The 12944-nt window shown below is 44.0% G+C and overlaps 2 protein-coding genes across 2 annotated transcripts; one reads left to right on the top strand and one right to left on the bottom strand.

Annotated features, from left to right (window-relative positions):
- Positions 1-373: 373 nt before the first annotated feature.
- On the bottom strand, positions 374-8872 carry cep63 (centrosomal protein 63). Its single transcript, XM_080877209.1, has 14 exons — positions 8508-8872; positions 8242-8419; positions 6917-7012; positions 6703-6792; positions 6500-6613; positions 6271-6420; positions 5855-5988; positions 5118-5261; positions 4558-4660; positions 4252-4449; positions 2607-2693; positions 2267-2469; positions 1808-2120; positions 374-1716 (listed from the first exon to the last, which is right to left on the bottom strand). Exons 1-14 carry the CDS (start codon positions 8546-8548, stop codon positions 1516-1518), a joined length of 2052 nt encoding a protein of 683 aa, XP_080733335.1. The 5' UTR covers positions 8549-8872; the 3' UTR covers positions 374-1515.
- Positions 8873-9848: 976 nt separating this feature from the next.
- LOC308393986 (uncharacterized protein) lies at positions 9849-11879 on the top strand. The gene is made up of 4 exons (XM_080878067.1): positions 9849-10257; positions 10533-11025; positions 11275-11379; positions 11463-11879. The coding sequence occupies exons 2-4, from the start codon at positions 10682-10684 to the stop codon at positions 11506-11508; spliced, it is 495 nt and encodes a 164-aa protein (XP_080734193.1). The 5' UTR covers positions 9849-10257; positions 10533-10681; the 3' UTR covers positions 11509-11879.
- The last annotated feature ends 1065 nt before the right edge of the window (positions 11880-12944 follow it).

Here is a 12944-nt window from a genome sequence, read left to right as displayed (position 1 = left end):
TCTCGTGCTGCATCAAGCTACCAGCATCAACCCCGAGAAGGTGAAAAGACTTCAGTTCGTTAAACTAATCATCTTACAGCCTGAATTTATTTTCTGTGAATTATTACATAAGTAAATCAATTCCTCCTCCCTTTTACTTAGGCCCCTTCAAGGAATCTCAGCACATATAAAAACCTTTTCACCTCCCTCTGCAGAGAGCCAGAGGATTGCCTGCCTTGCCAAATTCCTGAGCGCTGTTTGTTGGAGCTTTAAGCGCTCATAAAGCAGGCTCACGAATACCAAAGTGAGAAGTCAGCGAGCTCAGCTGAACATCACTTCTCTTTTGTTATTGTAACATTATGAAGGCAAAAATGAAAGACACATACTTCTCGAGATTTGTTTCCCACTTTATTTCCATTCGATCAGAGCGTCCTTCACTGGGAGAGCAGTAAATTGTCCCCACGCCCCCCTTCGGCTTTTTCACCGGTGCACATGGAAGAAATTAACATTCCATCAGCTTTCTAATGATGAGGACGAAGCACGCCGCAGGGGATGAAGGTCCATGCCAGCATTGGCACGGTGCACGCATTCCTGCGCTCGACGGGCTGGAGGGCCTCTGCAGACGGGTGTTGATGATGGGTTGTGTTTGTGTGTGTGTGTGTGTGTGTGTGTGTGTGTTTGACTCTCCCTCCATCATGGACGCAGTGTAAACGATGTGGTATTTTCTAAGTTATGACAGACGTATGGGGAGGATGGACCCTCCTTTGGCTCGCTGCACCGTCAGTCTGTCTGGATGGAAATGCAAATGTCCCATCGATGCTGCATTCCAGACAAAATAAAATATGCAGGTCAAGAAAAACAAAAAAACAAAAACAGCAGTTTGGACCAACCGAGTTCTCCTACTCAAACTTCATCATCTTGTCCTTCTACCTGGACATTTGACTTACGTGGTGTTCGAACACATTCCTCCTGCTTCCTGAATCTTGCAGTGCAGGATTTAGGGCAGCATCTTGTCAATCACAAGGGAGGCATGCCTTAAAGCATATAAGTTTAACTGCCTTCTGGACACTAAAGGGGATGACCATTTGCGAAGTAGACATCACGTTGTTCTCATTATGACCTCAAGCAACAGACTGAGCCCATAGATTTATCAGGAAAGTGTTACACAAAGCCACAGGCAAAGGGAGACACTGGCCATTTTTCCCAGACTTCAAATTAAATGGATTTGTTTTGCTACTGTGGGAGTCGCCCCCTGCTGGCCATTAGAAAAAAAATACAGCTTCAAGGCACTTGTGCTTTCTGGCTTCACTTTTCAGACCTGTAATCTACATTCAGCTTCTTCTAGCACACAGATAAACACACATTCAAGTGTAACAGCCTACAACCTTTACTACAGACGGTTGTTAAGGAACACTTGGTTTAACTCGAGGCATAAATATGAAAAAACACTCAATCAAGGGACGCACTAACCCATCTGCGATCATTCATGATGATATAATAAAGCCCAAGAACACAGCTGGCACTGTTGTGACTCCATCACTGACCATCCTGCACTGACATCTGGGCAGACTCCAGCTCCGAGCTGCTGTGCAGGAACGTGGAGAACGTCTTGTTGTTCTTCTCCTTCATCCCGAAGATGTGGCTGTCCAAACTCTGCAGCAGCTCCTCAGTCCGTAGGTTCTCTTCCTCCAGGAAACGAGTGACCACTGTGTCTGTCAGCGATGCAGACAAAAGGTCCTAAAGAGGGGGAAAAAAATGCAACTTTAGGATTCATCACCCCAAAAAACTAAACTAAATGTTACAGGACATCAATTTTGATGAGGCTCACCTCGGAAGAGGGAGAAGAAATCTCTTTATCGCTGCTGGTCAGAGAGTCTCCCGGGCTCGAGTTTTGTCCATCAGCTGCAGATTTGCTGGAGCTTAGCACAGAGTTTCTCGTGGACAGTCTTGTTGTGGTGCTGCTGCTGGAGGACGAGGAGGCAGATGAATGAGGCCTGCTACCTTGGGACTGGCTGCGGGACAGACCTGTGGACGTCTTGGACGAGGTTTGAAGTTCTTTAAAGAGCATCTGGATCTCTCCTTCATAGCGAGTGGTGTTCTCTAGAGCCTGAGCTTTTCTGACTTGCATGTTCTCCTGTGGCCTGTGACAAAACAACACCCCAAACTATTTAAATCTAATATGGAAAAAACACTTTATATCTTAGTTTTTACAAAATACTGAAAATTTTCCTCTTTTACAGGCGACCGCTGATGGAAAGTAGCCTGTCTGTGTACATATACTCGCTACCTGTTATACGTAGGCTGCTCTTGGTCAGTCGCAGCATGGCTGAGCACAGCGTGTTCATATTTATCCTGACTGTTCTGATTGGAGGCCTCAAGTTGTGACTGCATCTCAGCGAGTGTCTGCCTTAACTGCCGATTCTCCTGCTCCAGGCTGCTCAGAGAAGACACATAACTCTCCCTCAGGGAGGCAAGCGGGGAGCCTCCCCTCTGTGGAGCGATGAGTGATTCAGGGGGTTAAAAGCGACAGAGGAGTGATTCGGACTTAGTAAAAAAGCACAGAAGAGGCACAAAGAAAAGGCTCCTGTCTGTAACATGAGTGATGACTGATATCGAAGCAGACAAACCTTTGGTGACTGAGGCTGCAGTCTCTGCAGCAGACCTTTCAGGTGCTGGTTCTCAGCCTGTACCATCTCCAGCTGTGCATGAGTCATCTGTGAAAGAATGAGAAAAATGTGATGAACCTCAAAGAATACAACATAATTTCACATTTAGCATAAAACAGGCTGCATTAATCTGCCAGAGATACAGAATAAATGCTAAGAAATAGCAAACCAGCCGTCAGGAAATCGAGGTTTGTGAGTAAGTGTCTTATTTATCAAAGCGCCTGTAAAAACAAATTTATACTAAATGCAAAGTGAAAGCAAGTGTATGTGAACACAGATGAATCCATTCGCATGAGTTAAAGATTTTTCAGCCTTTGTGATTGATTATACTCCTCATGTTGAATATAAATGTACCAATATTTCTTAGGTGGGAAACAAACAGGCTCTAGAGAAGGGGTGTCGAAATCCAGGCCTCGAGAGCTGGTGTCCTGCAGGTTTTAGATCTCACCCTGGGTCAACACATCTGAATCACATGATTAGTTCATTGCCAGGCCTCTGGAGAACTTCAAGATAGGGCTGTTCGATATCGGTTGTTTCGTGGTGTCTCAAAATAAACTGTTTACGGCAATATTTTTTCATCGTTTTGATGGACACTGTAGTGGCTATATTAATTTCTTAAAGTTCTCTATATCTCTTATATTTAATATAACAACACTACAGACGGACAAGCACCTGTTTTTATGCGTTATGGTTAGCAACAACGACGGTAACACCATCGCATGTCCACTTGTTTATGTTCCACGTAAACCTTTCACAATAAAGCTCAAGATCCTGTTCAGACTTTTCAAAATAAACTGAATCACGTGAAAGAGCAGATTGTTTACGGATGAGAAGTAAAAAAAGAGCCGCCAGGTGCTAAAAAATAAACCTTAGACTCAAACGTTAGAACAGGCTTTTCCCGCCGTGTAATAAATACTCACAAAGAAAACGGCGGCCTTTACAACTTATGTCTAAAAATGTATAGTTTCATGCATCGGTTAAAACACTCGACTCCAGCTACGTGACGCGCAGCTGGAAACACTTCCCGCAAGTCGAGCTGCCCGAGATTCACAGAATTTACAGAAAATGTTACATTTTTGTGATTTATATCGTTATCGGGACGATAGAATTCTTATAGGGGGATATGAGATTTTGGTCATATCGCACAGATCTACTTCAAGACATGTTGAGGAGGTAATTAAGCCATTTGTATGAGCTGTGTTGGATCAAGGACACATCTAAAACCTGCAGGACACTGGCCCTCAAGGCCTGGAGTTCGACACCTGTGCTCTAGAGAGCCGATTACACAAACGGAGAGCAGCAAAGGACAGGACGTTACACCATCAGCTTGTTAAGGGTCTACCATTTTTCTGGTTAAAAGCTTCAAGTTTCACTGTCCAGTCCCTGCCCAGTACAGCATTCATGCAGTCCATTAATCTAGATCATTTATAAACTTGCTGTTATTAGCAGAAGATGCTTTAAGGGGCCTTGGAAAATCTCCATTTTTAAAGGGATTGCTGCTCACAGAGGCTCGTCTGATCATTCTAGTTTTCTCTCTAGAAGAAGTCTTTACCTACATAATCACTGTTTTTGTGAACTGGCACTGCATTCAACTGAATTAACTCACTTTGAGCTCAGCAGACTTCTTCTCTGATTGCTCCTCCTCATCGCGAAGCTGCTGCTTGATGCTGGACGAGGAGGCGCTCAGACTGGCGACGGCGAGGTCGCGCTCGTGCAGCTCGCTGGTCAGCTTTGACACCTCCTTTCTCATTCCCTCAACTTCGCCGCTGTGAGTCTGCCTGGCCCGCTCAAGGTCCTCTCTAAGCTGTAGATCAAACGTAGGCAGGACATGAGGTAGTGACGCAGAGCTGATGTTAAACAACAAGAACAAGAATGAAAAAAAAAAAAAATGAACAAAAACAAAAACACAGACCCTTTTCGCTTCAGCCATAGAAGAGTCACATTCCGCTTTCAGGCTTCGCAGTTCTTGCTCCGTCTTCAAGTTGTCATCTCTCTGTTTATTCACCACCTGCAGCCTGAGTCCAGAGAAATAAAAGCAATGACTCGCACAGAAAAAAGATCTGAATGAAATCCACTGACAACTCTGTGTGCTCTGCATTTTTTTTTCTTAATTTACTTCAGGTCGATTTCAGTGCATATACACATTTAAAAAGGATCACCGAGGTCCAAAGACATTCAAAAGCTACATTGCATAAATATTCAATATTCCCACACAAGGACTAAAAAATATTAGCATCACTCTGCAACTTTTTGCTCCCACGGTTCCTTTTCTCCTGATAGCTACATCCTAAAATACGTCTGATTTGGAGAAAAGTGATTCGGTCTGTAATTTTTCTTCTTGTGATATAAATCAGGCGCACCCCATTCCCACTCACTCACTATTTGCTTCAGCACAAGACAGGACTAAAAGGAGTAAAAGACTAAAAAACTAACTTGGGTTTTGGACTACAGGAAGGGGCGGACTAACATTACCTCTCTTTGAGACATGCCAGTTCAGCCTTGAGATGACCCTGATATGCTTGGGCACCTTGGAGCTTGGCTGCAGTCTTCTCCAGCTCTCGTCTGAGGATTTCCACACCGGTGCAGCCCTGAGCTACCAGACAGTCTTCCAGAGAGCTGCACAAGAACATCACGCAAACATTCACAGGATGGCAACCTTTATGATGGACAATAGCTAATTGTTTTTCCCAACAGAAAACATCAGAAGATGAAGAAAAGATGTTAGGGAGGATGTGTTGATTCATGCAGGCTGGATAAAAGTATCACTTCATTACTGATGTTGTAATTTTAAATAAACAGGTTTGTTCACTAGGGACGGGAGAACCATGAAACAATCATTAAAGATTAGAAAAACTACAGTATGAAAAGTACAGACCGTGGCTGCAGTGGACACTTGTTGTGGTTTTCAACACTCGGGTCGTATTTAACAGTCGCTGACAGACCAACAACAGCACAAGCAGGAGTAGCCCACAGACCAGTTATACCACATTTTTCACACTCCCTACATCTACAACTGACACAGTCTGCAGGTAGATGGCCAGTTTGCTTAGCATTTAAAGAATTTGATCAGCTCTCGTTTTGGCTGCAGATACTTCAGTCAGTCACTTGGAAAGCTACAGTGCTACAAAGCAATATCCTGCCTACAGTGTGGACGCAGTACGCCCCCTTCTGTATAAGTTGCTGAACTACATCACTAGACATACACCCACCGAATGACTTGATCTTTAGCTTGCAGTGCTTGGTTGAATCTGGCTGTTTCGTTACGAAGTCTTTGGCGCTCAAGACTGGCTTGCCGCACAAATGCATCCTGGGAGTCCAGCTCCTCCCATTCCTCAGAAAGCACCTGCAAAACAGCGGATCATCAGCTGATTAAAAGATATTTTAACCTGGCACCTATGAGGAACTTTGAGCTTGTAAATGCTTAACTGAAAAATCAACATTAAGAGGTTTATGGGCACTGGATTAAATGTTGAAGCTCAGTTTCTCGACACTGATAAAGTTGATCGGTAGACTAAAGTCTTTTTCATTTTCTTTCAGGCTTAATACATGTCGGAGAAACTTGTTGTGAGTGTTGTGTAATTGAAAATCTTCAGTCCTATCACCTTCCCCAGGTTTCTGAACCTACCTTCCAACTCTCAAGTGGTCGGAGACGCTCCAGTTCCAGCTCCTGCGTGTGCAGACTTCTCTGAGCTTTTTCCAGCTGAGAGCGCAGGCGCTGCACCTCCAGACAGCAATCCCTGTGCTCCCTCTCCACTTGGTGCGCTGCCCACTGGGACTGGAAACAACAGAAAACACGTGGTGAATAAAACAAACAAGCCTCTGCTTTCTTTACATGCTGAAGTCACTGAACTTACTTTTATGTGTGAGAGCTCATCTTTCAAGCTCTTATTCTCGGTCTCCAGGATTGTGAGCTCCTGCCGGCTCTGGGTGCGCTGTTGCTCCCACTCCAGAGAGCGCTGATGATATTCCTGCAGAGAGAGGGGAGCTTCATTATACCTCACATACCCAGAAGACGGCAGCAATCCAATGGCATGACTGGGGTGATGTCAGGGTTCACCTTCTGGAGGTCTGTCTCTTTCACTCCTGCGTTAGCGTCCTTGAGGTGTTTGCGCTGAAGCTTATGGTAACTTCTCTTTAACTTATCCAACTGCAGGAATAGAAACGCACTTACTATATTTGAAATCATGCAGGAGAGTGAGTACAAACAGAAAAACTGTAAACTTCTGCCCAAGCAAAAGCAGAAAAGATTTGTAACAGACAAGTTTTCGCACCTCTTCACGGAGTTTGCGCAGTTGCTGCTCGTACTTGGCGGCTAACTCTTGTGGACCCGTCTTGACATCTTCAAGCTGCTTGCGGAGTAATCCAATCTACAGTCATGGGTGAGGACAGTAATGGTGTTGGAAAGAGTTAATATGAGCACTCAATTTATGAGCTGTGTTAGCAACTATCTTATATTGAGGCTATGCTCATTACCAGCTGCATATTTTTATTTTTAGTCTCTACTCAAAATGCTCTTTATTTATTCACACTGAGCCTTGACGCACCACCCCACTTCATCGTTGGTGCCCCACAAAAATTCCAGGTTCACAATCTACAAATTTTATCATCATCAACAAAAATAAAGGATCCAAATCTAGTTTTACTTAAATAAAGGCTAATTTAATCATATCAACAACATCCATTTTTCTTTTCCTCATCTGACGTTGCTTTGTGGCGGCAGCAGACAAAGCAACGCCGCTGGGAAACCTTCAAAAGGGAGCAAGTGTCCTGATTAGAGGCCATCTCAACTTGCTCTTTTTAACAGCGAGGAGCAGTGCCTCGACTCTGAGCTCCCTCCAGATGTCCTGGCTCCTAATCCTACCGCTACGCCCAGACTCACTTCAGCTGCTTGTATCTACCACCACACTCGTTAGGTCATTCTCCAGATTTCAGCACGCACTTTAGGAGTTTGCAGGCACATCACACTCCATGTTCCCATCACTTGTGACTAAGATCATAGCCTCAGACTTGTAGGTGCATGCCCTCATCCTGGCTGCAAACTGCTCCAGTGCATGCTGATGGTCATGCTGTGATGAAGAACAATATCTGATGGATGCAAACTGACTGAATAACCTCATCAGGAATGCCGAATCTGTAGTCGGCGTGAAGCTCATCAGCCTGGAGATTCTTTTAACCTCACTGTCTGAGAGTCTGCTGCTATCAGACTCTTTAATTCATCTACTTGAGTCAGACCCACACATACTGATCAAGACTAAACACACCTCACTGCACTCTGCCACAAAGTATATGTGCACACCTAGCAGCACCTTTGACCTGTTAATGTCCCAGAAACATTAATGTTAATACATATGTCCTTTTATATTTATATCTTGAAGTTTCGCTGATCTGATCATTTGCACAACACAGGGATGTGATTTTGAGGTTCCCACAATGGACACCACCTCACACCGGCTACACTTTGACATCCTGTCCACAAACATCACTAACAGGATCGAGGGAGGAGTACCAACACTGGATCAACACGTGTACACATCATCATTTATCTTTTAGAACTTTGCTCCTGTTTAGTATAAACTCTTAGGCTCTTCTATTTCACCTCCAGGTCCCTCCGTTCAATTGTGCTCCTTGAGTTTAAAAGTTCCTCTTCTCTACTTTTCAGCCTGAGCTCCAAGGCGCGGTTCTCATCTTCCCACTTCTTCTTCTGATCGTTGATCATGATGTCAATTTGTCGCATCAGTTCCTGAAGCTCCGGCTCACACGATGAAAGGACTGAGCTGAAAGACAAAGCCAAATAATGAAAAGGGTGTAATTTCTGTAAATGCTCATGGCCCAAGTTAGTTCTTTAAGCGCAGTGCAACTTACCTCAGATCAGGGCTGTGCATCGACCCCAGAAAAGCCTCCATCTGGTTCAAAGTAACGTCAGCCCTGTTAGTAACTTAAAGCGGACTTGCTTTACGGGTGCTTCACGTGCCCTTTCCCCACGCAAGAAGTTTACTATAACTTAGCAACCATACACGTTACTAGCAACCCATAATACACAGCGAGCTAAACCATGGCTGACCTCACTGCTACACGGAGGTGGTTTCTGCTTACAGCATTGTTAGCTCACGTTAGCTGCTGGCTGTGGCTGGTCCGTGTCAACTCATCCAACTTTATTTGTTTACATCACTAGCTGGACTGCCGAACAGCGCGCTTCCTGAGGTATGGCGGTAACTCCACCACTGCATGTGATGTCAACACGCTGTACGTAACTTCAGAGCACAGGAAGCAGCTTGTTTAAAATACTCAAAACAGACCTGTTATCCACACGCCTAGCTATGAAAGTTCGTATTTGGAAATTCCCTGTTGCCTGTAACGATTTTTTAACAAATATTATCATAATATAGGTCATCTTGTTGGCTTCTTAGAAGATTAAAGGATATTGTCAGACATTTTATGAACACGTGGCTCGTTGGTCTAGGGGTATGATTCTCGCTTCGGGTGCGAGAGGTCCCGGGTTCAAATCCCGGACGAGCCCAATTTTTGTACCGTTAAGGACTGTTGACATATTTACTTCAAACATCTGCAGTGAATTTTTGTGGAGTCTACGTAAGTGGTCAGCACTGCTACCAGTTTTCAAGCTAATGCGCGTTTTCACTTCTGAATTGGCTTGTGGTTGTGTTCTGGTGTTCTGGGAATCCGTCCCACCACACTAAAAACTCTACCCGTTGTTTCTGCGCATGCGCCACGCGTGCGCAAAAACACAAACCCCAAATTGACTTCACTTTTTTAGGCCAATGTGAATATTTGTTATGGTTATGATTAGGGTTATGGTTACGGTTTGTCAGAAGTCACTTTCAAATTATCGTACGTATAGGACGATTTGCCAAAGTAGGACGGTCTCAGAACCGGTGATTTATATGCTGTGCCAGTCACGGTAGAAACCAAGAAAATAGTGTAGGGTCCCTACTCTTTGTGGTCAGTTGTATTTTTGGAAGGAAAAATATTTCTTACGTCGATTCCGTCCAAACAGTTTTCAGGAATTTGCTGACATCGGTTAGTCCTTATATTGAGGTTGCGATTATATTCTCTTATAGCGATGCGATGATTGTTGATTAAGTACATTCATGGATGTGTTAACATATAAAAACGCTACCACGGGATTCCCTGCAACTGGCTCGTTGGTCTAGGGGTATGATTCTCGCTTTGGGTGCGAGAGGTCCCGGGTTCAAATCCCGGACGAGCCCTCCTTTTCTATTTTTCCTAAAGGATATCAACCCTTTTCAATTTATCTTGAAACATAAGGATGTTTTTAATGTTAAAGCTAACTAGATTACTTTTTCTGTTTGACTACACCCGCCTTCCATTGCGTCATTTCCCCGTTTCTCCACCTGCCTGTTGTCAAACACTGAACAAAGAGCGTCCCAGCCGCTCTGCTTCCCCAGCTGTTATGCTGGGTGGGTATGGGGCCGTGAGAAAGAGAAAGAGCTAGAGACGTTTCTGTTCCGCCCCCACAAACCCAACAGACACTCCTAACAGGAGGCAGACGAGCCGGCTTTCTGACACCATTTACTGCAGAGAGGCTGAGCTGTGCAGCCAAAGACGGACAATAAATTACACGCAAAGGCCAGCTGTAAGTACACTCTTTATTATTATTATTGAAACATTTTTCTTTCAAATCAGCATAAGATATTAGATGGTAGTGTATTTTGGTATATTGCTGTCCTTTCTAATCAGCTCCATTGTCTGGAATAGAACATCAATAATCCTACAATAATCCAGATTAACCTTTATTTAAAGATTAAATTATTAGATCTTAATTGGACATCTTAACTACAAATGTAACTTAAATTTGATGCAGCAATGCTTCTAATAGCTAATAAAAATGTTTTTTTTTTAATGTATTAGAGAGTCACTTTGGTGAGCTTGGGACCTGCAGGAGCCATCATCTTCACCATTGTTTCTAAACACCGGACTTGCAGAAAGCCTTTTCACACCCATTAAAAATTTAGATTTTGTAGAAAAATCATTCATTCCACAAGTTGTCGGGGTTGACCATGGTTCTCTGTGAGGATGGCGAATGTAGCGTCTGCCTGTTGCCCTACTCCCGGGTGGAGAGGATCCCCCGGGTGCTCCACTGCAGGCACACCTTCTGCGATTCGTGTCTGGAGAGGATGTCAACGGAGAGGAACGGTCTGCTCACCGTGGGCTGCCCTTTGTGTCGCCGGGTGACCTGCATAGGCCGAGGTCGAGGTCTTCGAGAAGCTCTGTGGGTCAACAGCAAGCTGTGGGACCAGATACCGGAGGATGTGGACGTAAGAGAAGAAGAGGAAGAGGAGGACGGAGAGAAGCAAACAGCTGCACAGGAGAGGATAGAAGATAAACAGTTACAAGGAGAATGGTGGGTTTATCATTTTGAGTCTTTAAACATTACAACGTGGAAGTTGAGGACTGTAAATGTTTTAAATGGCAGAAAATGAGAACAAAACCTCTTTGGAGGGAGTGCTGAATATAAAATTCCTGTCATACCGAGTCATTTACACATTAGTGCCGAGCAGTCCATTTGTCCACACAGCTTCTCATTAGCGCCTCGGCTCTACAGCATTCTTCCCAAAGCCCAGTCTGACACGAGAGTCTTTTCTCTTTTCAGCATTTCCTCGAGATCCGCCAGAGCGAAGCTCAAACTGCCCACGTTCTTCAGGAGGTTCAGCCTGACGAAGCAACACCAGGAGAGAATCGTGTCTGGCAGCAATGTGTACGTCCTGAGTTTGTAGCTTTTATTTACAGATTATTAGTAAAAATGATCACTTAAATTTTTCTGTTTGTTTAATCTTAAAGGGAAATGAAATCCTGGCGCAGACTTTCAACAGAAGAGACTTTTTAAAAATACGAAAACTGACAAGTGGCCGCTCTCAGGAAGAGAAGACACAACTTTGAAGGGAAGCTGTGGTCGCTGGGGGAGGAGGATTCATTTGTGATCCTGTCAGGACACGGTTTTGTCCTCAGCCAAAGGTGCTCCGTCTCCCCATTATTTATTCTAGGATTAATTCTCCCAGCCGTTGCTGTGGGATTTAGTTCAGCTGTCCCAGAGCGGCTAACACCCGTAGACCTAGACCCCCTCAGAACAGATGGTCCCCTCTCCATTTCAGCTCCTGAATAGCCATCATAACTTATTGTTTTCTGTATTTATGATAGCTAGGACATGAAGTATTTAATAAAACTATTTTTGAAACAAGTTTCCATTGGGTTTTATTGACATCTGAAAGAATCATGAGCTTTCCTCCTTTACCGCATGCACCATTTATGACACATGAAGTATTTAAGTGAGTGAAGAAAGTGAAGCCAGGAGGGGATTTCTGAATATAATTTCTGTGGAGAAGACGCACAACAAAAACCTGCCACAAAAGACTCATTCAACCACGAAAGTGGATTATAAAACTCCATTCACCGAGCATCTGGCACATATTCCACGTTCAATGATATCTGCAAACTGGATCATCACTTTCTTTTTGTTCCACCTTATGTGCACGTTAAACCCGCCCGACATATTTTAAAGAAGATACGTTGAGAGGACTATGATGTGTTTGTTGTCTCAGTCACATTAAGGTCAGTGCTGTTTGGATGGAGCTGAAAATCTGTTAGTTGTCACACTGGTTTGGACTCAACTGTTAGCCTGCACACTCTTAGTCATGTATTGGCAGGCGGTGTGTTATTCTGCCTTTAGATACCATATTCCCACGTTTAAGTGTTAAATGACTGCCAAACAGGAAGCTGCTTCCAAGTTCAAAACAAGCTGGCAGCCACGGGGGCGGGCTGGACGGGAATGTATCAGGAAGGCAGCAACAAACAAACACGCACACGCATGATTGTGTATATGGGAAAGAACCAGTTTCAGTTTTGCAATGTATTTACTGGCTCTCAGTGCAGGCCTGATGGTGGTAATACCCAAGATTAAAGCTGAACAGAACAGGAAACAACTCCCAGATTGTCTCAGCAGTGGTGGGATAATGTAGATAACTGACTTCAGTTAGATTTGGAATGCTAAAATATAAAATTACACTTTTCCTGGAGGATAATTTAGGCCTAGCATCAGAATTAAATACTGTGGTAAATTACACCAACCTAAAAACTGAAGGCCCGCGTAAGCACCTGCAGGTTTCTTTGGTCAGACTGATTAATGAGGCAGTTATTTACCCCGGAGCCGCAAAAATATTTTCAGCTCCAGCGGGGAAACTTTGCAACAACGTCATGGTGTAAGATCATTTCCTCAGTACTGCATTGCAAACAATAGTACATTCCTGTTTGAGTATCTGAATTCAC

This window comes from Rhamphochromis sp. 'chilingali' (assembly GCF_963969265.1).
Source record: "Rhamphochromis sp. 'chilingali' genome assembly, chromosome: 3".
Classification (NCBI taxonomy): domain Eukaryota; kingdom Metazoa; phylum Chordata; class Actinopteri; order Cichliformes; family Cichlidae; genus Rhamphochromis; species Rhamphochromis sp. 'chilingali'.
This window is presented reverse-complemented; position numbering and strand designations above follow the sequence as displayed.

Excerpts from the sequence above, each read along its gene's own strand:
- cep63 (XM_080877209.1), bottom strand. The coding sequence starts at position 8,548 with ATGGAGGCTTTTCTGGGGTCGATGCACAGCCCTGATCTGAG. Across the intron at positions 5,989-6,270 it reads GACCACTTGAGAGTTGGAAG|GTGCTTTCTGAGGAATGGGA; the intron begins GTAGGTTCAGAA and ends GCTGTTTTGCAG. Across the intron at positions 4,661-5,117 it reads CTGGCATGTCTCAAAGAGAG|GCTGCAGGTGGTGAATAAAC; the intron begins GTAATGTTAGTC and ends CTCTGGACTCAG.
- LOC308393986 (XM_080878067.1), top strand. The coding sequence starts at position 10,682 with ATGGTTCTCTGTGAGGATGGCGAATGTAGCGTCTGCCTGTTGCCCTAC. Across the intron at positions 11,026-11,274 it reads AAACAGTTACAAGGAGAATG|CATTTCCTCGAGATCCGCCA; the intron begins GTGGGTTTATCA and ends TTCTCTTTTCAG. Across the intron at positions 11,380-11,462 it reads ATCGTGTCTGGCAGCAATGT|GGAAATGAAATCCTGGCGCA; the intron begins GTACGTCCTGAG and ends TTAATCTTAAAG.